At 40.5% G+C, this 24,179-nt stretch overlaps 1 protein-coding gene across 1 annotated transcript; it reads right to left on the bottom strand.

Moving 5' to 3' along the window:
* Window positions 1-8,354: 8,354 nt before the first annotated feature.
* Window positions 8,355-11,786, bottom strand: Htr1b (5-hydroxytryptamine receptor 1B). Its single transcript, XM_051173074.1, has 2 exons — window positions 11,545-11,786; window positions 8,355-10,765 (listed from the first exon to the last, which is right to left on the bottom strand). Exon 2 carries the CDS (start codon window positions 10,445-10,447, stop codon window positions 9,287-9,289), a length of 1,161 nt encoding a protein of 386 aa, XP_051029031.1. The 5' UTR covers window positions 10,448-10,765; window positions 11,545-11,786; the 3' UTR covers window positions 8,355-9,286.
* Between the last annotated feature and the right edge of the window lie 12,393 nt (window positions 11,787-24,179).

Raw genomic sequence — 24,179 nt, 5'->3', positions numbered from 1 at the left:
GAAAGGAAGGAGAACCAAAAAAGACCAATTTTGCTTCCAAATGCTGCACAAGCAAACCTAGTACTTTGCATGCTAATTTTTAAAAAATAAAATAGGTAACTCCTCGAAAATAAAATGTTCTGCTGACTTCAAATGCCATTCAGCACCTGTTTTTCTTTGTCTGAACAGCAGGAAACTGGCATTTAATGAATGCCTAGGAAGCTCTAAGAGCCTTGTGGCCCAGGACTGCTTGGTAGCTTCTGTTATCTTCAGGGTGCTCACAAATAGAGCAGGGCATGCCATGCCCGCATTTACACAAGGAGACTAATACTTGAAGGCTGAGGTCATGTACAAGTCGTTCTGGTCTGGATTGTAATTACAAGTTCTTTCTAATTTCTGTATCTTGTATTCTCTTGTCTTTCATGTGAAACAAAGGATAATGGTTGGATACATAATAGTATTTTGAGCAGCATTTCCTCCAAGCCACAGGGGGCTTCCTTCCCATCCTTGCCTTTTCATTACTGCAGTAATCACTCCTTAACAAAAGCAGACCTTTCTTCTATGTCTGGCCTACACATGTATTTTAAGTCATTTTTATGAATATTTTCCCCCAGGAATCTGTCCTTTTTTTTGTTTTTTGTTTTCTGTTTTTTTTTTTTTTTTTTTTTTTTTTTTTTCCGGCTGTTTGCATAGTATTTTAGGGTTTGGAGGGAGGTCTCCAGGGAAGGAAAAAATAATTCACGAAAATCCTTTTAAAAAGTAATTGAATTGATAAAACACCCAACTGTAAAAGAAAAACAAAAGTATAAGCATTGAGAAAGCACAGCTATGTTATGAAAAAGAAAAAAGAAATCAAAGAAAACTGCACTATTTGAAAACAACTTGTCCCTGAATTGGCTTTTCCTTAGAAATTTGACTTAATTTAAAAATAGAGAAAATGGCTTGGGTTCCCAAGTTCTGGAGAAATGTCTGCCAGTAACTTTCCACAGAGGGGCACACCTACCAGGACCTTACAGAGAATAAACACCTGTGCTTAATATTGCTATAGCACGCAGTTACAATCATATTTTTATGCATCACATTTTTGGAAGGATCAGTGGGCACCAAATGTGCAATGGCTGGTGGAGGCTATAGTCAAACACAGGGTGAGGCCAGGAATTTGGGGACCAACTCAAGAGGAAATCTGGGTTCTCCACATATAATATTACAGTACAATTTACCCATAAATTCCATAAAGCCCTATCCATCAGAAAATAGTTTTCTCACATAAACAGACAAAAATCATACAGTATCTATTCCTAGTCTGGATGCAAATTATCTTGCTGGGGCTGTAATTATAATTATAATTATCTAAATTGAATTACCAGTTGGAATTGCTGGAATACCTAATTCACCACTATGTTAATAATATAATAAGGGAAGCAATTCATCCTCACAATAATACTGTCAGGACTGAGTAATGGACGGTGTTTAAGTCAGTACCCAGTGGTGTTAGCTCCTTTCTGAACTTCGAAAACAAAATTGTCAGTCATGCAGCTTTGCTGGAATCCAGCATGAAGGTCATAATCGTACATGAAGCATGCCAAATGGGAGGTTGTGAACTGCATTTTGTAATATGGAATGAAAATACACACTGGATAGCACTGTTTTCTTAGCTTCAAGTACTCACAGACAATGATAACTCAAAAATGCTTTCTGAAACTGGATTCCTTGGTTCTTATTTGGAGAATAAAAAGTGGCAAGGAGTTTCTGTGACACAAAAATGTTGCAGAATCCAGATTTGTCTGTCTGTGTGTGTGTGTACAAGTGTGCCTGTGTGTGAGTATATGTATGTGAGTGTGTGTGTATGTCAGTGTGTATGTGAGTGACTGTGTGTGTATATATATGTATATGAGAATGACTATATATATATATATATATATATGAATATAGGAGGGAGATTATCTGAAAAGAAAAGAACCAGCAAGAGGAGCATGAAGACAAGAGAGGGTAACAACATGGTGAGGTGAGAAAAATACAAAATATATGCATAATGTTATAATGAAAGCCATTATTTTATATAAGCAATATACATTGATAAAAAAAGTGCTAGCTCTTGTAGGATAGGAACATAAATGCTTAATTATTAACATAAATGCTTGGAAGTCTCTAAAACATAATAACAAGAGATAAAAATAAATAATTGTATTTACAAAATACAAATATATGTATAATATGTAAATGTCTGCATGGCTTTGTATAAAAAGAGCAATCCAATTGTAACAAATAAAACATTATGAAGGGAATAGAAGTTTTTGCTAGATATTAAGAATTATTATTTCCTTTTTAAATTTGTGTTTTACCATTTGTACTTTCACTAATGTTTTTTCATCTTTTTCTGAAGGCAAATCTCATAGTTAAAAATAGTTTAAAAACCAAGGGCTGTATTGAGGTCAGACATGTTTGCTGATTCACATGCAAGAGTGAACTGCTTCTTTTAGGATAGATGTATAGCTTCAGTAGAAAACATTTATTTCAGTGGGAACATTTAACAGTTGCTGAAATTAAGTATCATGTAGATAGACCTAGGAAACAAGAAAGGCAAATCTACCTGCACATTTTGTGTGGTTTTTGTTTATACACATAAGGAACAGTTGCTCCTCCACTTACCTCTGTGACTAAGACAACCTAGGTTTTCCTGGAGACCTCTATGATGCCAAGGTATCCCTGGATCAGTCTCATCATACTCCCCACAAAACAGAGTCATATAGCCACAAAGTGTCAGCCCTCTCCAGACCCACTGAATTGAAGTCTGCTGTGCTTCCTCTAAGCCAACTCCTCAAGTGAGTCATGTGCCCATTTAGTTATGGGAAATAGCATTGTGAAAAATCAAATGTCTTGACTTCTCATTTTTCCTAGGATCGTCACAGGCATACAGCCTGTGCGTGCTAAGCTTCATATTAAGAGCAGTATATACACATCACCAGTGAATCTCAACTTTGGCCATAGATGAGCACTATCTGGGCAGAAATTTTAAAATAAGTTAGGCTTGGTTTTCGTTATATAGTTCAATCATAAGAAATTGAGTCTGATGCTCATTGGGGGTGGGGACAGAGGCAGACATGACCTGGGGGAACTAGGTCTGGGGAAGGAGCCCTGAAGCTCACTCTCTTGCTTGCAGCATGGGCATAGAAGTGCATCTGGAGGCATCCTTAGGACCAGGAACCTGCTGGTGATCATTTGTCTCTGATGTAAGTTGCTTTTCCCTGAATAAGCATCTATTCAGCACCCCTCCCCCATAAAAAAGAAAAAAAGAATGAAAGAAATTGGGTCTGAACAAAGATTTTTTTAAAAAAATGAAGTTCAGTTGATAAATAAAATATACAACTCTAGTTAAAACACTTGCAATACCATAGTTCTTACCAGAAAACATTGGGATGAGTATGGTGTATTACAGAGGGACTTGTCCATGATTACCAAACATGCATTTAGTTGGGTCTTTCTTGGATTTCTTCTTGAGTGCTTCCATGTTATCAGGAAGTTATCAACTGCCTCCTATGTGATTATCTCATCATACAGCAATCTCTGGAAAAACCCAGAGAGATAGGGCAAAGTTGGAGGGACTGGAGGACCTGACACACGGGCATGGCTTGGGTGAAAAGATGAATCCCTGATATAATGTTCATGCCAAGGTGTTCAACTAGTGAAGACTTTAATTGTAGAGAGACTTGCCACACCCTGAATTAAGCAGCACACACAGAAGTACCTACAAAACACCCTGGGCACAAGTCTTTTACTAGTTGACAAGATCTCCTACCCTGTTCTGTCACAGTTGGCACATAACCACGATGGCCATCATACTTTGGAGCAAGAGATATTCTGAAAGCTGGTCATCCCCAAACAGGAGGACTAACCATACCCATGTGTGGTATGTTCCCACAGAGTCAGGGAGGAAGTGAATCATGCCTGCTTGCATCATTAAAGTAAGGCATGTGTAATATTTTAAAGGATTTATCATAAATGAATCCTTCCATAGCCATCTGCTCAGTTCTGGTACAGGAGCTATTACAAACCCATTCTTAGATTGCTGGTTAACAGCTTTAAAAAGATGTGTGTTTTGTGGTGGTGTGTGCAAATAACTAAAGGAAATGGGAATTTTCCTTTAGAGACTGTATTTAGAATGTTGTTAAGTCACTTTCTTCGTCAGTTGGCCCAATTGCTAGTATAATCCTAAAATGTGGATGTTTCCTTTGAAATTTCAATTTAATCCACAGATGTAATGGCACATAGATAATAGATAATGGCCTGCTGCTGACAATGAAGATGCTAATAAAGGCCATGTTGATGGCCAGCAGCAGTGGTACCACAGCATCTGTTTGCTTACTTGTTATGATCCGTCTGCTTCTGTAAAAATCATCTTTCTGATATCCAATACTCTATTGGCATTTATTATGATGTTGACATAAATACCAAGAATGCACAGACTTAAAGATTTAGCCTTCTGGGAAAGGCTGCCCTGAATGTATACTTTGCTTCTATAAAAAAAAGAACAGACATGTCTTTAAATGGCAAGTGCTATACCTTTGAATTATGGGTATATTAACATTACACCAAAGGAGTTAAAAAGGAAAGAAGGGAGGGGGAGGGGGAAGAGAGGGAGGAAGGGAGAAAGTGATGAGAAAATCCCTAATGAAAAATATTCAATTAAATCGTTTGAATTATTTTGAAATAAATATTTTCTCTTAACTTCTTCTGAATTCACTCAGTGCCATATTAGTAAAAGGCCAAACTACTTTAAGTGCTAAACTAAGAAAATAATTGATTATGCACATATGAAGAAACACTTGGAATGTATTTTGGGAAAATTGCCTTCCTGAGTTTTAAATTCTGAAAAATCTGCTACTTTAGTATCAGTGATAAAACCCCTCTGTCTAGACTCAGGGGGCTTTGTTTTCACTGAGCCCAGAAGAGTTAAAGTCACATGCAAAGCACCTAGCAAGAACTGAAACATCCTCACCTGGGAGCAGCACCATTGGCTGACTATTCAGAGGCGTTCTGCCCCCTGGTGGATGCCCAGGGTGGGTTTTGTTGCAAGTTGCAGAAACTCCATTTCCTTCCCACACCCTTCCCTTCTGAAAACCTCAGGAGATGCTCCACTTGAAAGCTATAGCCTCCTACACACACACACACACACACACACACACACACACACACACGCATTTGGAGCAACAATTTCCCTTTATATAATAAAACATTCTTGGCTTTCAAATCAGCTCTTTAGAGCTAAAATAAAAACTATAGGCATCACTGTTGGCTATGACTAAAAGAGGAAAATGAGGTGCTGAAAAGGGTGTGGATATGGACAGAGAATGTTTGATCTGAGAAAAGAGCCATAAATCTCTAGAAGGTGAGAAAGAAGGTTTAAATGTGAATAAAAGAAAGCTATAGGAAACTAAGCATGTGGCAATTTCACATAGACATTATAGCTGCTGGTAACCATCTTATGTGTTCCTTTTTCCCTTTGGACTGGGAGTCACCAGCCAAGAGAGGTGGTTGTGGGAAACAACTAAGTTCAATCAATTCTAATTTAGACAAGATGTCCCCGTTTCAGCTAATTGAAACTTCCTCCTTCTACCCTTTCAAATATCAATTTTCTATGCTACATGTAGATTGCATCCCTACAAAGGAAGCCCTTCAAAATAAGACCTAAGAGGAGGTGCCATTTCTGAATCCCACTCCCCTTCTGAAGTTTAATTTGTGTAGACTTTGAGTCTTTGCAACAACTTACATCTAGGAGGCATTTTGGAAAGAGAACCCCATATTCTGCCATCTACATTTATCATAGAAACTTTAGACATTCTGGCTCTAGAAGTTATCTCTCTGGATCTTTCATGGGTCTTTAGATATTGTGTCATACCCTTATGTCATACCCATGTCTGTTTTCACCCAGTTTCTCCTTTCTGTCATCTTGGGTTTTATTCACCACATGGAACCCCTGGAACTTCCAGATTCCAGAACTGTGAGGAGAACCTCCTTTAAAAATGCTGACCTGGAAAACTTCTTGATAGTGGATGCAACTTTCCCTCTTTTCAGAGTACACAATCCCTTTCCAACTCTTCCTACACACATAAGCTGAACTCTCCAAACCATGGCAGTGCACATCAATCTACCACACTGCACACTGCCAACTGCCACTACTCATTCTCTCGTGAAGGCTCAAGCCCCAGAATCAAGTGGCCCAGTCTTCCCATAATAACAGAACTACTCCTAAACACTCTTGGAACACAAAAAGGACTTTTATTTCATCATTTTCCTAAATTTAATTTCCAATTACACATTTTCTGAGAGCTGGAATACCAAAGGCAATTTCAGACACACAAAACTCCATCAAATACACAGAGACGTTACTGCTTGAGTGAGTTACCATCCTCTCAGTACTTCCCACTTAAAGAAGATAAAACTAAGATAATAGAGAGGAAATGTGAACAATATTGTTCTATAGGAAATTTGTCAAACTTTTTAAACATTCATTCCATGGGTGCAGTGTCCGTTATAAAAGGAAACTCTAAAGTTCCTACAAACACAAGACAATATTGGCATTTTTAGATGAGAATACATTCATATACTTATGTGAAAATTTGTGCAATTAAACAATATGGAAAATGGTACTTATTACCATAGCCGATGAAAGTAGATTTTCATTTCTATGTAAGTTAAATATTTCCATCTTCCATTTTATGTTCTGCAAAAAAGCCATGTTCCTAGTTTATGAAACAAATTATGCTCATATGCAGTAGTAACTGAATAGGAGCTGAACAGTTCTATCTGCATACCCCTGGGATGAATATACACCTTGCATAATCATGTGTAATGCTGGATGATGATCCTAGATCTCTTATCACTACAAAGGTTTGCAAGCTTCTATTTGATACACGATGCCCCAAATTCAGTCATTTCAGCCAAATACTCAAGCAATAATTAAGGTCAGTGATTTACAAAATGACAAACAACCCATTTCACTAAATTGACCATGTTTTGTTAACAAGATGACACAATCATTGTAGGTGCCCTATAAAGAAATCATTTGTAAGTGGCTATTTGTTTCAGTTACTTTTTACCTAAGGCTCTTAGAAGTTCACTTAATTGACTCTTGGGCCCCAAGAAAACAGGTGCATAAACAAAAGACCAACATATTAATAGTATAAAAACAAATATCAATATCATGCCCTATGTGCATTCCTCCACAGGAGAAATGTCACAAAGCACAAAGAAACTAGGGATCCAGCAGAAATCTATAGGATTACCTAATGCCTAAGATTTTATCTTACTCCAGTATCAGGTATAATGTTTGTTGAAATTCCCTTTTTTACCTACAGTACATGTGAACTTTTGAATAGCATCTTTTCAGAGTCATTACCCAGTGTGAACGTCTGCACAGTAGGCAAGCAGTGAAATTCAGCTCACTACATCTATTGTCTGATGATCTGGACTGGGCAGCTTCACACAGGGAGTGGATCCATTTTATAAAGACAACTTCCTTCTGCAGACAAAAGGTCTCAAGTGCAGACAGCCTCTGAAGCAAGGACTGTGAATCTTCTTTGGCATATTAAACATTCCACATACACATTTGTTCGTACAGATGACCCTTCAGAACTGCTTCTCTTCTTAAGAAAGTGCAATATATTTTCATCTTCTAGTATGTGATTTTCTGTATGTACCCCTTTGCATGAATTAAAAATAACCAAATGCCACTGAAACTTGGAAAGAGAGATACACTTCAATTATTTTAGATGGCAGGTCAGTAAAACATTTCCAAGGCTAGAAGGCTTGCCAGTTTCCTGGTTGTTTGTTTAGTAAGCCTGAGGCTTGGCTCTATGAATTATAAAGAAAATAGGTTCAATTTCAGGCTCTCTCGGTTTTTCTAAATTTCTAATATGTTATTTTTTTTCTAGCTGCTCCTACCCAAACTTCAATAATAAGGAAAAAAGGTAGAGTCCCAAGCTCTCTCTCTCTCTCTCTCTCTCTCTCTCTCTCTCTCTTTCTTTCTTTCTCTCTCTCTCTTTTTCTCAGGCACACTTTAATATAGTTTTGGGGGTTCTGGCTGCAATGTGAAGATTTCTAGACAGGGAATCTTGTTCTCTTATTTTCTTTATATATTTGCACACAAAGGGATCACAGATGGGAGAGAGTGCAAATGATTATCAAAAATCGTCTCATGCATTTGAAAATTTTTTACAAGTCAAAAATATACAACCTCTTATCTCCCCCTTTATTCCTTAATTATATAAGAAATAGCATCTCTTTCATCAGTCTTCTCCGTATATCACGGAATTGGATAAGGAATAAAGATACTTTCTTGTTAAGGAACTGTATACAACTCTAATCCATTTGCCAAGATCCTCTAAGAGTAGCAGTTTGGGCTGATTCACCCAGCATAACCTCTGTTGGTGGGGATTTAAGTGTGTAAAATGACTGGTACATGAGATTAGGAAACAATGCAGCCTGCAGACTTTGGCACTAGCACACATTATGTTTTGTTTGAGTTGTTAGAGTTGTAGTTTGATGATCACGAAACAGGAATTAAAAAAATTAGAAATCTGCAAAAAACAAACAATCTTAGGTGTCGCTCCTCAGTGTAACACTCCCCATCTCCCATTCCCACCCACCACCCCCATATATTTTTTGATTGTAATAAAAAATAGAGATCTTAGCATCAGAATTTCACTTTAACTCTTCAAGGTTGCTCTGAGCCATCCAAGCCATATTTAGTGTTTGAAGCACCAAATCCACAAGTTTCTCCAACCAAATTTAAATAAAAAAAAAATGAAGACTGGAGGATGTCAAAGTAAGTGTTCTAAAATTAAGCTGGGACACAATGTTCTCCCCAAAGCACAGGGGAGTAAGTGTCTAGTTCAAGTACTGCCAGGCTCTATGTGGATCTGTCCCAGACAGGCTTCAGACAACACCTACAAGTGCCACTGGCTTAGAGGGCAATGTCCACGACACAAAACAGGGCAGGGATAGCCCATCCATCATCAACATTAAAAAGTTGCAACCTTTGGTGTGATTGGTTGCAGAAGGACCTGTGCTGAGCCCGGACTTTGAGAGGAGGAGGTTAACCTCCTCAGCATGGGAGCTTTGCAGTAGTTTGAGCAGTTCACCTTCCAGAGTGCTCTGAGCTGCCCAGATTCTCAGGATCCATTGCCCTTGCCCAGCAGAGAGAGCCTTGCTTCCACCCAGTAACAGGGAAAGAAGATTTGACCTACCTGTGGAAAGACCCAACTTGGTCTCCAAAGGTCGCCTAGGCGACCCCACTGCCATTGATAAGTCAACCTGTGCACTTAAAACGAATCAGTTTATGGAATGCTTGTTTGAAGTCTTCATTGGACATGGTGTAGATGATGGGGTTGATGAGGGAGTTAAGATAGCCTAGCCAATTGAAGAAGTCGAAGATGGCCATGTGAAACCAGCAGGCATCCTTGCAAATAGGCATCACCAAGGAGATGATGAAGAAGGGCAACCAGCACACAATAAAGGCTCCTAAAATGATCCCTAGGGTCTTGGTGGCTTTGCGCTCCCTAGCGGCCATGAGTTTCTTCTTCTCCAGCAGGGCGTCTGAGACTCTTACTTTGACTTGGTTCACATATACTGGAGACCCGGACTCGCTGGGCACATCGGGAGCCCGAGAGTTAATAGAGGTGACCGAGGACGTGGACCCAGGCGAGTCTGTTATCAGCTGGGCTCGGGTCAAGCGCTTGCCGGTCTTGTTGGGTGTCTGTTTCAAAATCCGAGAGCGTGCTTCCACGTAGATACGGCCATAGAGGGCGATGAGGAGCAGGGTGGGTAAATAGAAAGCGCCCACCGTAGAGTAGACTGTATAGAGGACGTGGTCTGTGTTCACAAAACAGTCCAGCACCTCCTCCTCGGCTTTGGCTTGACGCCAGAAGAAGGGTGGCAGCGAAATAGAGATGGAGAAGACCCACACCAGCGCTATCATGATGGCCGCCCTTTTGGGAGTCCTTTTAGCGGAATACTCCACGGCATCAGTGATGGCCCAGTAGCGGTCCAGGGCTATGACACAGAGATGCATGATGGAAGCAGTGCAACAGGTGATATCCGACGACAGGAAGAAGTCACAGACCACCTGGCCAAGTGTCCAGCGCCCACTGACCGTGTACATGGTGCTAATGGGCATCACCAGGATGGACACGAGCAGGTCAGTGACTGCCAGAGAGGCGATCAGGTAGTTAGCCGGGGTGTGCAGCTTCCGGGTCCGATACACCGTGGCGATCACAAAGGCATTGGAGAGCGTAGTGGCCAAGGTGATGAGAGCCAACAATGCAACCAGCAGGACTTTCCAGGGCATGGCGATGGAGTCCTGGTAAATGTGGCTCTCAGCGCTGCAGTTGTGGGAGAGGTTGACAAGAGGTACCCCTGTCTGGGAGGCGGCAGGAGGTGGAGGGGCGCAGTGAACTCCCTGCTCCTCCATGGCTCTCCTCGCCCAGGCAGCGGAGCGCAGCTCTTGAGCATGGAGCGGACGAAGGAGAGAAGAGAGGATGGGAAGATCATGGAGACCACAGGCTTGTCTCCTTTTCCTAGCCAGTCCGTGGGCTCCTCAGTAACTCCTCCGCCTAGGTTCTTAGCCAAAACGAGAGGTCACAGGCGCAGCTACCAAGCCTGCGGGCGCGTCCCCTGCACTTCCAGTGCGCCCGGCGCTGCTGCCGAGTCTGCTAGCTCCTCTCCACGCCCCGTCTTCGCCCGGGTGATTAGAACACTGGCCCACCCAGTCCAGCTCCGCTCAGGCTCCCTGGAGGCAAACAGTGGAGAAGAGCTAAGTACCGCTTGAGGAGGGGTCTCAGGTCAACTGGGATCTCTTACCCCAATTGTTCAGGGCTCAGGTTCTCCTAACCCGGGCGCTCCGGAATCTGCAGACTCCGCCCGCAGGAGTTTCCTGGTTGGGCAGACCTAAGCTCACAGACCAGTGCAGAGACCTGGGCTTGCATGCCCGCCCCGCGCCCCCCGCCCGGAGCCGGGCCACTTTCGGTAGCCGCCGCCTGACTTGGGGATTGTGAAGTCTGCGAGCCGCGCCGCGCCGCGCCTGGCGCCTGAGCTCTGCACTCCCTCCTTTTTCACGCACTGGTCACACCAGCGAGCTGCCCCGCGGAGACGCGGCCACCAGAGGGGAGACTCGAGGGCCCGAGCTGCGGCTGCTCGAGCCACGCTGCAGCCGTCACCAACTCCAGGGTTCCAGCTGCACCGCTGGGAGCCATGCCGCGGGGCGCACAGGGCTGGGGCACCTGGAGCCGCACACCAGGAGGGGGCAGGTGTCTGGGAGAGCAGGAGGAACCCAGCGTGCCCCAGCCCGGGAACTGGGTGTGAGCCTCAGAGCCAGCGGGGCTCCTTTTATACTATCTGGGTTCAGCCTGGTCTGGCCTTGCAACTCGTGCAGTGAGGCGAGTGCAATCGCCGGCAGCACAGCACCTTCCCTTTTGCTCTCTCCCTCCCTCTTTTCCTCCCGCCCAGTACCATTCCTGTCCACAGAATCTCCCGCCGGGTCCTACCGCCCTCACTCGCAGTTTTCTTCACCTTGTCCCTTTTCCCGACCCTGACACTCAGAGTCGCCTTTCAGGCGGGGAACGGGGAATGGGACGTCCTGTTCTTTCCTCTGCGGGCTTTGAGTCTTAGCGCTCCGCAGTCAACCCACGCCCTTAGTCGCTGCCACAGACTTAGTGCAGGCATCCAGGTCTAGGCTTCCGCCTACCACCACCTCCCTCTCTCCTGGAGGTTGGTGGTTGGTGGAGCAAGCCCCAATCTCTGAACTCTCCTTTCTGGAATCTAACCCAACACCGAAGGCCACACCCAGGATGGAAGGAGGCGCCAGAGAAGCTGCCTTAGAAGGAAGCAGCCAATTTCTGCATTTTGTACTTCACGCTTGGGGCTTTGAGACATCCTTAACGCTAAGTACATTAAAAACACATTTTTTTTTTCCCTATCTACGTTTAGAAAATTGTGCTTGTCATTCAACCCTCCCCCTTTAACTTCGTGAGTCAACGGGAGAGAAGCTGTCTGCAAGACTTAAAACAGTGTCGTAAAGAAAAGCCAGCTACTCCGCGCGAAATCAAACATTTGGCTGCTCAGTGCCCGAGTTTCCAGGGAAGTTTTTCCCCTTAGCCCGCCCAGGAAAGAGAAAATAAAGGGGTTTTTGAGCCTTCATTCCTATACTCATCACACTGTCTACTTTGCCCTCCACGAAACGATAGTGATTCTGCCATAGAGGGCAGTAAGTATGGCAGCTAGGTCTCCAAACCCTGAGTAGATTCTCTATGCTAGTTTTTTTTTCCTCCAATCGGAACAGCACCAAACACGGGGGTTAGGGATGGTGGGTTTATGTACTAGCCGAAAGTTGTAAGTGAAAATCAGTGTCTTCTCTGTCTTGAGTACTAAGCGGTCTCCATTATAAGTCCCAAGAGCCTAAGTTTGTGTTTGGTATGTTGGATGGATCTAATAAAAGCCTCAGTATAATTCAGTTTATCGGGTTCTCTGCAAGCGTGTTTTAAAAGACTCAGATCATTCAGTCTCAGATGTGAGCCAAGGATCATGTGCTTGTAACCCATCCAATTTTAAGAGTGGAGTAATTTCAGACTTATGGAAGAGACTTTTACCTAAGGTGACATAGCCCCAAACCAAGTTCCCTGAATTCTTGGCCCTCTAAGCCATCCAGACAGGCAAAAATTAGAATGAGTAAATGATGGTAGATTAAATTCATAATTGATGCTGGGCAAATTCAGATCCAGTTTTTCAGCAGTTAGGTTCTAGGAGACTCAAAAACAGTCAACTAAATCACTATACTTTCATTTGACAGCAATTGTGGGGAAGAAAATACATCCAAGCTTCAAGAGGTTTACTAAGGGGTTTTAACTGGATTGCAGGAGATGCTGTGGAGATGGAAAAACAAAAACAAAACAAAAAAAATGTTTTTTCCTCTTTTCCTTTCCCTAAGGCCAGAAACTCCAGCAGATTAAGCATTTGTCCTCCACATTTTAAAGTGCTCCCCCTCTTTAACTCCATCCACCCACACCAGGAACCTTGACTATTTTATTAACCACCATGCTCAGTTAAAAGCTATTTGGAAGGGAAGGGAAGGGAAACTAGCCAATTTAAACCACTAGGTGGGGGCGTTGACCAGGATGGAGCAAGTGTATGGTTGAGGGGCAAGAATGGGGAGGACACCATTAAACTATTTTCTTGCTATTGTAGTTAATCTTTTAGGGCAGCTATGGAAGATTAAGAGAACTGCTCAAGAGATAAAAGGCGAGAGAAGAATATGAAGAAATAATGTGGGGTGGCCTTTTTACTTCTGTTTCAAAAGGAGACAGAAAGTACTTTCTTTATTGGCATTAGAGAAGCAGACACCTGTGGTATTACCACAGATGATTCCAGCTGATTTGCAGAGTCCCATGCCCTGAGCAGACACTATCACTTGCAGGCAGATTGTGAGTTTACTTCTTGGTTAGAGATGTGTGAACAGGCCACTGCAGCACAGAAGGGATTTTAGCAGAGCTCAGTGAAGATCCACAGTTCATTAAGCTAGCTTCTGAATTTCACTCATTCCATTCAGGACTTAAAATATATATTTTAAAAAAGCAGCTGTGAAAACAGCAGGGCATATTTTTGAAACAAGAAACTCACCCATTGCCCCTAGTCACCAATTCTTGGCTTTTGCTGTGATGGTTGTTGTTGTTCTCAAGTCCCAGGCCATTCAAAGACACCTTCTTTCAAGTTATCTGTGAAACCAGAGCTTCACAGAACAGTGAAAATCCACTGGGTAGAAAAAGCTCTTATTTGAGACAGCAGGACAAGATCAGGTACTGAATCATTCATGGTGTGGTGTGACCCACCATTAAGGCACTTTCCTATGTCACAGGGCTGTGTTGCTCCCACAGGGAAATTCCAGGTACAGTCTGGGAGGTTTTGATCTCGGTCTTCTCATACCTTTCAATAAAGAGACATTCCCTCTCCTGGCAACCCCAAGCAGTATGTCACAGGACTCAGAATTTGCTATCCAACACAGTACCTATCCTAACTGAAAAATATCCAAGGGGCAGGTCCTAATCACAGAATGTGGGAACTGGACAGATACTCCTTTCAAGCCTTACTTTGTCAAGTCTAAGCACAAGGTCAGATGTTATTACTGCTGTGACATTAAATTCCCACTGTTGAAATGATTAGCAAAGACACCAGCTGTAAACAACCTTGTTCTGTGTGGTAACAGCCCATAGCCACACATCCTCACTCATCTCAAACATCCTCACTATCTCTGACAGTTGATTAGTGTCACCAAAAATGCACACTTTCCTAAGGGCCTTGCTTAACTCTAGCCTCATGTCTTTCATGAGGAAAATATGGGAATGTTTGGGTAAGAGGAAAAAAAATGCAATTCCTACAAATTTTGAGTACTTCAGTGTAAGGAGTATGGTTTTTCTGCCCGCCACCTGGTCTTGTCCCGCCGCCACACCAGCCCCAAATAATACACAGAGACTCTGTATTCGATATAATTCTGTTGGCCCAGTACTAGTTTTTCATCGGCTAGCTCTGTCTTAAGTATTAACCCTTTTCTATGTATTTCCACGTGGTCGCCTTACCGGGGAGTGAGGCAGGCGTCTGGTCTCCCCGGTCTCTCCATCTTCCTTTCCTATTGGCGAACAGTGCTTTATTCATTAACCAGTATAAGAAACATATACAGAATGACATCTCCCATCACTTCAGAATTCTTTTGTACAATCATTGGCCTCCATAGTAGGCTTGTGAGCTGATATTCATGTCATTGTACTTCTATGCTGCTTAATTTCTTAAGGACTTTTAAGGTTTACTACACAATAAAGTCAGTTCTTTACCAGGTTGGTGTAGATTAGTTCCTAAGAAGGAACAACTCTGCTGTGTTTCAAGGTATGGTGAACAAGCCACAGTTGTATAAGGGAAGGAACAGTGACAAAATTAGAGCATATATGTGTGTATGTGTATATATTTTATATATACACATATGCATGTATACACATATATATTTATATGATATACATATTTCATAGTCTAAGATCTGTCTTTGTAATAATAAACACTGCTTTAGTTGGTGTTCTTTGGTTGTGAAGAGACCCCACAGCCATGACAATTCTATAAATAGAAAGAATTTAATTGGGGCTTGCTTACAATGTCAGAGGTTTAGTCCATCATGATCATGGCAGGTAGCATGGTGGTAGGTGGTCAGGCAGATATGGTAGCTAAGAGTTGTGCATCCAGATCCAAAGACAATAGGAAATAAGAGAGGCACTAGGTCAGGTCTGACTTGGACCCCTGAAACCTCAAAGCCCGCCACTCCGTGGCAGATTTCCTCCAATAAGACTACACTTTCTCTAAAAAGGTCATACCTCTTAATCCTTTCAAATAGTGCTTCTCCCTGGTGACTAAATATTCAAATATATGAAGTTCTGGCAGAGACACTTTAAATGGATACCTGCAACAAATAGAGTAATATTGGTTCAATGCTAACTCAGTTCAAACCTGGGTCTTGACATACCATTAAGTAACACTGGTACAAACTGCTTGAATGATTAGCTACCCAGCAGGAAATCTTTCTCTTTGAGAAGAGTATAATTTATATGTAATGAAAACTTTTCTGATGAAAAAGCAATGCTAACTGAGTCCACTAAAACTAAAACTGCTTTTAAGTAAGTAACATCATTGTAAAGCTTTGCTCAGGATGAATTCTGTCTAAAATAAAAACAAATCAGAGCATTTAATGATGAAATTGACTATCAAGCAAGACCAAAGAAAACAAGAAAAAAAAATGCCAAATGCCTCCTTCTATATTCAAAATAAGGAAATTGTTCTTTACTTTCAACTGGGGGTGGGAGTGGGGCATCACTGTGTAGTTTAGGTTTGCAGAGAAAGCAAGCCAAGCTGTGCTCTAAAGAGTCTGTACCTGTATTTCAGGAATAATTATCATTATCTTCACTGAACGCTGTGCACTGAGCCATATGCTGTGTGTCCCACTCACATTTCACTTTTAATTGTTACAACACTGACAATTGTCATTAGCATTCTCAGTTTCTGGATGAGGAAATTGAGATTGAGAGAATTTAAGGCACTCTGCTAATATCAAACAGCTGGCAAGTGCAAAATTGTCCAAACTCAAGTCTCTAAAACTTACTGCTCCATCCGTTTCCCAGTGTTCTTTGACAAACCAGACCTTCAACTCTGCCCTGGCTGCCTCTACTGTCTTTTTGTTGTTTGTTTGTTTGTATATGTATAAATAGAAGAGGGATTCTGCTTCAAGAGCAAAGTGAGAGCCTCAAAACCAAAAGATGGGTTGCTTTAGTTCACTTTGCAACTGAGCCTCAGGGAAATCTAAGAAATTACATACAGGGTTGTCCTAGTGTCCTAGTCCTCTTGAATGCTGTGTATATGTAGCTAGTGGCTTTTTCTTCTCCTCCTCTTCCTCCTCCTTCTCCTCCTCCTTCATTTGCTTCTTCCTCTTCCTGAAGGCTGCTATCATTTATTTTATTCTTTCACAAACACTGTGTCAGACTAACATTTTGTTATTTATTAACATGTTAATCATACAAAGTTTTATTATAACACTGTCATATATATATATGACATACTTTGATGATATTTATCTACCCCAACATTATGACGCTTACCCTTCTCCTTTGTCACCTTACTCTTCATGAATATGGAATTTTCTTTCTTATAATTTTGTTTAGCTTTTGTTTGTTTGGATATAGTTTTTGTTGTTTGAGACAAGTCCTGACTCTGCAGCTCATGTATCCCTGTAGCTCACTGTGTGGTCTAAGCTAGATTATTCTGGCAATGATCGTCCTGCTTCTGCCTCTTGGGGGCTGAGATAATAGAGATGAGTCACTATATCTAGAGCAGGCTAACACTGTTAATCGTGTATATAGAAGTGTTTGATTATTTGTGCTTTAAACTGACATGACTCTCCAAGGTCTTTTTATATTGCTGTCAATAACTTTAGAATGTCTATATTACACTTTCAGTCACATAGCAGCAGTTCAAATTTGCTTATCAAATTCAAACCAGTTCCAAGTTCATAAATTATGAGAAATTGATTTTTCTTCTGAATAAAAGATAGAAAATCACAAGGGTTGGGCATGCCTCTCACTCTCAAGTAATAACTGAAAACACATCATTTTCAAGTTTGAAGAGTTATACAAGCAAGAAGAATTTGACAAAAATCCCAGGAGAGAGAATTTCCCAGGTGAGCTGGTACCTGCTATCTGTGTGATGTCCTTGAGGTATTTTGTGATTCTGCCCCTGGGTGTGGTCAGGATGCCAATCAGAATTTCTTCAGAGAAAGGGGAAACAGGTAGAGATTTCCACTATGGCCAAGGTTAGTAACATCTCATCATTTGCTACACGTTGCAGCAAAACAGAACAAGGGAGAGATAAGAAAACTCTAACACATGATCAAAGCCACTGGTCTTTGAAAGCTCAGAAGAATAATGCCCCCTGAAGAGAAGGGGCTTACTATAAACTTTTCAGCTATTTTCCCTTCCAGCCATGGATGAGAGCTTGCAGCTCAGTAGGGGAAGTATACAAGAGCAGAAAGCAGAACAGAATCGGGTACAGTCTTAGGGCTAAAGAGGGCTAAAAATCCCTGAAGTCTCATCTAAAAGCAAGGCCCCAAGAACAGGGTGGGTCAGAGACACACTGAATCTAATTGCAGATCAACCTTGACTCAGCTCAGTCTGGAGGCAGCTGCTCTATTCAGGTCTTCATGATTTCTGCCTGACCCTGAGATGGGCAAACACTATACTCATTTGATGTCTCCACAGGCCTTTTAAGTATAATACCTGACTTAATTTTGTATACATTTATCACCACTTTTTACAAATTACACTATCTTTTTACCCTAATCTGCTAAGTAGAATGGGACTAATAATAAAACCCCAGACAATAGAAAGATTTCTATACAAAATTGAGATATTAGAGTTAGCAGTAAAGAATTTTATCATTAATATGGTAAGGAAAACAAAGGATAATAGATTTGTTTTAGAGGTAGCATAACTCTAAAGTAAGAATTTTAAAAGCAAAATAATATGGGCTTTCTAGAAATAAGACGGCACCATTAAGTTCTCATTGGATAGATGTATTGGATCTATTAGTACAACAGACTCAGCAGAAGCCAGGAGTAACAGTCTCAGAAAGTTAAAAGAAGCTATCAAAACATAATCCAGAGAAAAGAAAGGTAGAAGGAAAAGAACAGAAAATGGAGGCTGAATCACATGATTTAATGGCCATATACAGCTGGGTGCAGTGGCACATATGTTTAGTGCCCTCACTCAGGATTCACAGGCAAGTGGATCTCTGTGAGTTTGAGGTCAGCCTGGTCTACAAATGATTTACAACTCAGTCAGAACTACAAGGTGAGGTACTGTTTCAAAACAGTTAAAGTACAGATGCAGAAGGAGAGAAAACTGTGAATGGGAGCAGGGGACAGTGCTTAAAGAGATAATTCAAAGAATTTCTAGAAATACTGAAAGTATCATACAAACATTTCATAGAAAGCTCAAAGAAATCCATCTAAAAAACTCACAACAAAAAACTATAACTAAGCATAGAAGATGACTAAGCACAGAATGATATGATCAAAACAGGTAAGATAGGATAACAAAACAATCCATAAGACTGCAAGAAAAAAAAAGATAACATTATTTCAAAGTATCACCGGTAAGGCAGAAACTGCTTGTTAACAGAAATGGCAACACCTTTTAATAGCTGAAAACTGACAAATAATGTGTACACTGGGACTTTCACAAAATAACAAAATATATCTTTGCAAAGATAAAATATAGATGTTTTCAGATGGATGTTAAGATCAACATTTCTGGGACTAGGAGACTAGGAGGAGAGAGGAAGGAGTAAGGAGGAGAGCCAAGATGGAGGATGGAAAGCCAGCCCCTCTCTCTCCGGTAAGAAAAGACCAGGTGGAAGTACTTAAATTAATAGAAATGGGTTAATAATTAAGACAGAACTAGCTGATAAGAAACTAGTGACTGGCCATCAAAAGTATATCTAAAAAAACAAAAGTTTATAAAGGATTTTAGAAACAAAAGAACAGAGACAAGCAAGGCTTCTTGGTAGCAGCATTTTTCTCGGTTGGACTCTGTTTTGCTAGATTCAAGCAGAGATTTGCACAGCTCCTTTAAGGGAGGTTTCCTGACTCAGCATAAGCAGCAAAAAACTTCAAGGCTTTTAAAGAACTCTGTTAATTTATTGGTGTATACGAAAGCTGGCAATGGCAGTGACCACATCTCCAAGTCAGCAACATGCTGCTGGGTGCAATGTAGACCAAGGCAGTGAGCACAGCTCTCACTACTGGCAGTAAAGGTACCCGCCACCATCTTTGATAGTTCGCAGCTGAAACAACTGTGACTTTCATTTTAGCAATGTTGTTGTTTACCAGATAAAAGACTCGTGCCTACAAAAAGATAAAGATTTACAGTAAAGACAGATTCACATTAAGAAAACCTCTAAAGGTTTACAGTATGTTTTAAAATATATGTAGGCTTGGGAGAGAAAAAAAAATAAAATGATTTTAAAAGACAGAGAGGAGCTGGGTGTGGTGGTCCACACCTTTAATCCCAGCACTCAGGAGACAGAGGCAAGCAGATCTCTGTGATTTCAAAGTAAACCTGATATGCAGAGTAAATTCCAGGACAAATAAAATTTACACAGAGAAACCCTGTCTTAAAAAATAAAAAAATAAAAGTAAAAGAAACAGAGTAATAAAAAAGCCACAGACGGAGAGAATCTGGATACTGTACAGTATTATATTGTCTTTGTATGGTTTGACTGCAGAGGAGATAACAACAACTGTTAAAACAAATGCTGCTGGATCAATCCAATTTATATATTTTAAAAATGTTTTGACTTCAAAATTTAAGTCTAAGGACAAGTTACTGGGGAAAATGATTTCTATTTTTGTTTCCACAGAAAATGAAAAGCTGTGGATTCCTCCCAGACTAATGTGGTTTGGTCAAGCCAGAACCCCTGAAAGAGTCACAGGTGATCCAACATTCAAAACAGTTGGGACATAGGAGCCTTGCAGACTACAGCCAAGATATCTGCATCTTCTTAGGATCCCAGTGACAGCGCCCCCTACCAGCAGTAAGCAGTTTGGAAAGAACAAAGCCCAAATTCCCAAATATTGTTTATAAATGTTTGTTTTCATTTAAATGGGGTTGGTTATAAATGGTTAATGATCACAGCCAATTCTTTTTAAAGGTAAAAAGGGAATTATGGTATAGATATAAATACCTTGTTTTGGGATGGATTTTCATTTATTGATACAAATTTAAGGTCAATTCTGTGATACGTATATTTCTCCTTTTGTTTAGGTATTGTGTTTATATAGCTCATTTACAAATGTAATGTATAATTTAGTACAGATTATAGATAGTTACCTATAATAGTCAAAATTTATAGTGTTAGTTAGGTTTTTCTAGATATATAGAGATGTATCTGAGATGGATAGGCATTCTTCAAACCTTTCAAAGACCTACAGAATATGGCATTTAAAATGGTTTAGGGTTTTCTTGACAGTGAGACATAAATGCTCCTGGCAACACCACCTGCATCAGAAAGGAAGATGGACATCGAAGAAACGCGTTATGAAGTTTACTTCCAATATGGCAAGACTAGCCATTTGGACAAGATAACTGCTCTTGTCTAGACTGTTTGACTTTATGCTGTATAAACTGGACATGCAGAACCCACAGAAAAGTGACTGCTGATACAAGATGGATGTTACTACACAGTTCCTGCTTCACAGAAGAGTCTGCTAGACAGTCTGCAGGACACATAAAAGTGGCTGACAAACTGCCAATACAAGAAGATAGTTTAAATTTTCCTGCTTTGCTGAAGAGTCTGCCAGACACACTATGGCCTATGGGCTGAAGATGGAAATTACAGAAGAACTTCGGGTGACTTAGCCAGTGAGTTGTCTCTGTCATTTTTAGAGTTTATATATATTATCCTTCTGTGGTCTTTGAAGGAGTTGAAGACCGAGAGTTAGGTTATAGTTTTCCTTAGTTAGGATTACAGATAAGTTACATAAAAGACTTTAGACACACAAAGATAGGATAGATGAAAGAATATTTTCTTTAAATCTTGCTAAATGTTAATAGACTAAATATTGTTAACTGTAATTCTTACCTGATAAGTGTTGTGTTATATATTTTGCTTTGTTAAGGTTAAAACCCTTCTTTTTATTTAGACAGAAAAGAGGAGATGATGGGAGATGTCATTCTGTAAATATGTTTCTCTTATTGGTTAATGAATAAAGCACTGTTGGCCAATAGGAAAGGAAGGTAAGAAGGACTAGGAGACATGAAGGAAAGAGGAAGTAGTAGGGATGAGTCAACATGGAGAGATTGGAGAGAGCAGAACCGCCGGCCCCCTCTCTCCAGTAAGATAAGACCACGTGGAAATACATAGATTAATAGAAATGGATTAATAATTAAGACAGAGCTAACCGATAAGAAACTAGTACCTGGCCAATAGCATTAAATAAAAAAATAATAATAATAAATAAAATAAAATAAAAAATAAAAGACCAAATGAAAATAACCCCAAATGGAATCCTTGTTGAAAGAATAAAGAGGCACATGGGAAAACATAACAATGAACAGAAATATAAGAATAACTAGGGTAAGAAACATGGCTTCTATCACAAGTGAATGCATCCACTGTGTGAATAAACTGTAGTAAATAATTTGCATTCTTTAAGATGTAATTAAAGTGGTTAAGTGCAATAGGAATACATGAGAGTCTTAGTACTCTAGCTACAAAACAAGTAATATAAAATCTTTTTTTTACTTTTATTTAATTTTATATAACAGTCCAATTAAATGAAAACAAACATTTATACACAATATTTGGGAATTTGGGCGTCGTTCTTCCCAACTACTTCTTGGGGGATTCGAAGAAGATTCAGATATCCTGGCTGTAGTCTGTAGGGCTGTTTTGTCCAGCTGTTTTGAATGTAGGATCAGCTTGTACTCTGTTTCAGGCGGTCTAAGTAATATAAAATCTAATGGGATTCTAACAGGTGATAGCCCTGGAGTTCTAAATACTGGGCATTTTTATAAATGGCTGCAAACTAATAGTAAAAGAAGCACAAAAAATTTAGTGAAGTTATAAAAATGTTTGAATGGCATACTTGACTTTTAAATAAATCATATAGAAAACATTCTATTTCAGCAATTTCAAAGTAATACTCCTTCAAGACCTCAAGTACCATTTACAAGAAGGATCTATGCCAGGCACAGAGCAAGTCTCAAGCAACTGAAGCCAACAGTTCATCAAACAAGATGATTAAGAAAACAACTATAATCAAATGAAATAACTGCACTGTGAATCATCAGGTAAATGCAAAACAAATCACAGCAAGATGCCAACATAGAGCCTAAACCATACATAGCAATGTGCAGTTTGGGCATGGATGAACAGGAATTGGAAGCATCAGGTTTTTATTTCCTTCTGGTTTCCTTTGCTGTGTTTATTTTGTTCTTTTATATGTATGTGGGTGTGGTGTACCTGAATCTGTTGTATGAATATCCACATGTGTACAAGTGTGCATGCCCTTTTGTGTATGTGTGTAGAGGACTAAGGTTGACTAATAGTGATTTTCCCAATCCTTCTCCAGCTCACTTGTTGAGGCACTGTCCTTTGCTGAAACCAGAGTTTGTCATTTTGGCTACATTAGAGTCTTCATTTGTTTTCTGTTGATGTGATAAACACCATGGCCAAAAGCAAGTAGAAAAGGTATGAGTTTATTTGGCTTGCATCATCTAGGGAAACCAAGGCAGGCACTCAAGAAAGGAGCCTAGAGACAGCAATTGAAGCAGAGGCCATGAAGGAGTATTGCTTGTTGGCTTTCTCCCATGGCTATTATGCAGCTAACTTTCTTATACCTCTCTCGGGCTGCCTGTCCAAGGGTAGCACCACTCACAGTGGGCTGTGCTCCCCAGATGATTCATTAATCAAGACAATATCCTACAGACTTGCCTATTGGGAATCCAAACGATGGATTCTCTCAGTTGAGGTTCCTATTTCTAGACAACTCTTGTTGTCACAATGACAAAACACTAAGTAAGACATCCACCTAAACAACTCCATCAAGGATTCCCTGCACCTCTTGCTCACAAATAGGTTTAGACTATACATCTAGGTTCTGGGAATCGAAACTCAGACCCTCATACTTACATGACAAATGCTTTTTCTCCTGATCTAGCTCCTCAACCTTCAACTGGAACTTTTGTTAGTTGTCATATAAAATGACACAACCACTTTGAAAAACAGTTAAAAAGGCTGGCCATAAATCCAATGCATATATCCATGATCAAATGGGGTACAGAACTGAAGAAAGAATTCTCAATAGAGGAAATCAAAAAGGCTGAAAGACACTTAAGAAAATGCTCCACATCCTTAGCTATCAGGGAAATGCATATCAAAACAACTTTGAGATACCATCTTACTCCTGCCAGAATGGCTAAAATTAGAAACACCAATGACAACTCATGCTGGAGAGGATGTGGAGAAAGGGGAACACTCCTCCAGTGCTGGTGGGAGTGCAAACTCATACAGCCATTTTGGAGATCAGTAGGGTGGTTCCTCAGGAAAATGGGAATCAATTTTCTATAGGACCCGGCAATCCCCCTCTTAGGCATATACTCAAATGATCCACATCCATGCAACAAAGACATCTGTTCAACTATGTTCGTAGCAACATTATTTGTAATAGCAAGAACCTGGAAGCAACCTAGATGCCCCTCAATTGAAGAATGGTTATTGAAGATGTGGCACATCTACACAATGGAATACTACTCTGTAGAAAAAAAAAATAATAGAATCTTGAAATTCTCAGGCAAGTGGATGGCACTTGAAGAAACCATCATGAATGAGGTAACCCAGTTACAAAAAGAGGAACATGGTATATACTCACTCATATATGGGTTTTAGACCTAGAGCAAAGGCTCACCAGCCTAAAATTCACATCACCAGAGGAACTAGGATACAAGGTGTATTCTAAGAGATTCATATAAAATCCCTCACAAAAGGGGGAAGAGACAGTCCCCCAGAGCACATGGGATGTGGGGGGGGCAGTGAATGGAGAGAGAAGTAGGAGAAAGAGAAGGGGA

The sequence above is a fragment of the Phodopus roborovskii genome, unplaced genomic scaffold, assembly GCF_943737965.1.
Source record: "Phodopus roborovskii unplaced genomic scaffold, PHOROB, whole genome shotgun sequence".
NCBI classification, from domain to species: Eukaryota; Metazoa; Chordata; class Mammalia; order Rodentia; family Cricetidae; genus Phodopus; species Phodopus roborovskii.
The sequence above is the reverse complement of the archived record's forward strand: the minus strand, read 5'-3'. Positions and strand labels throughout refer to the sequence as shown.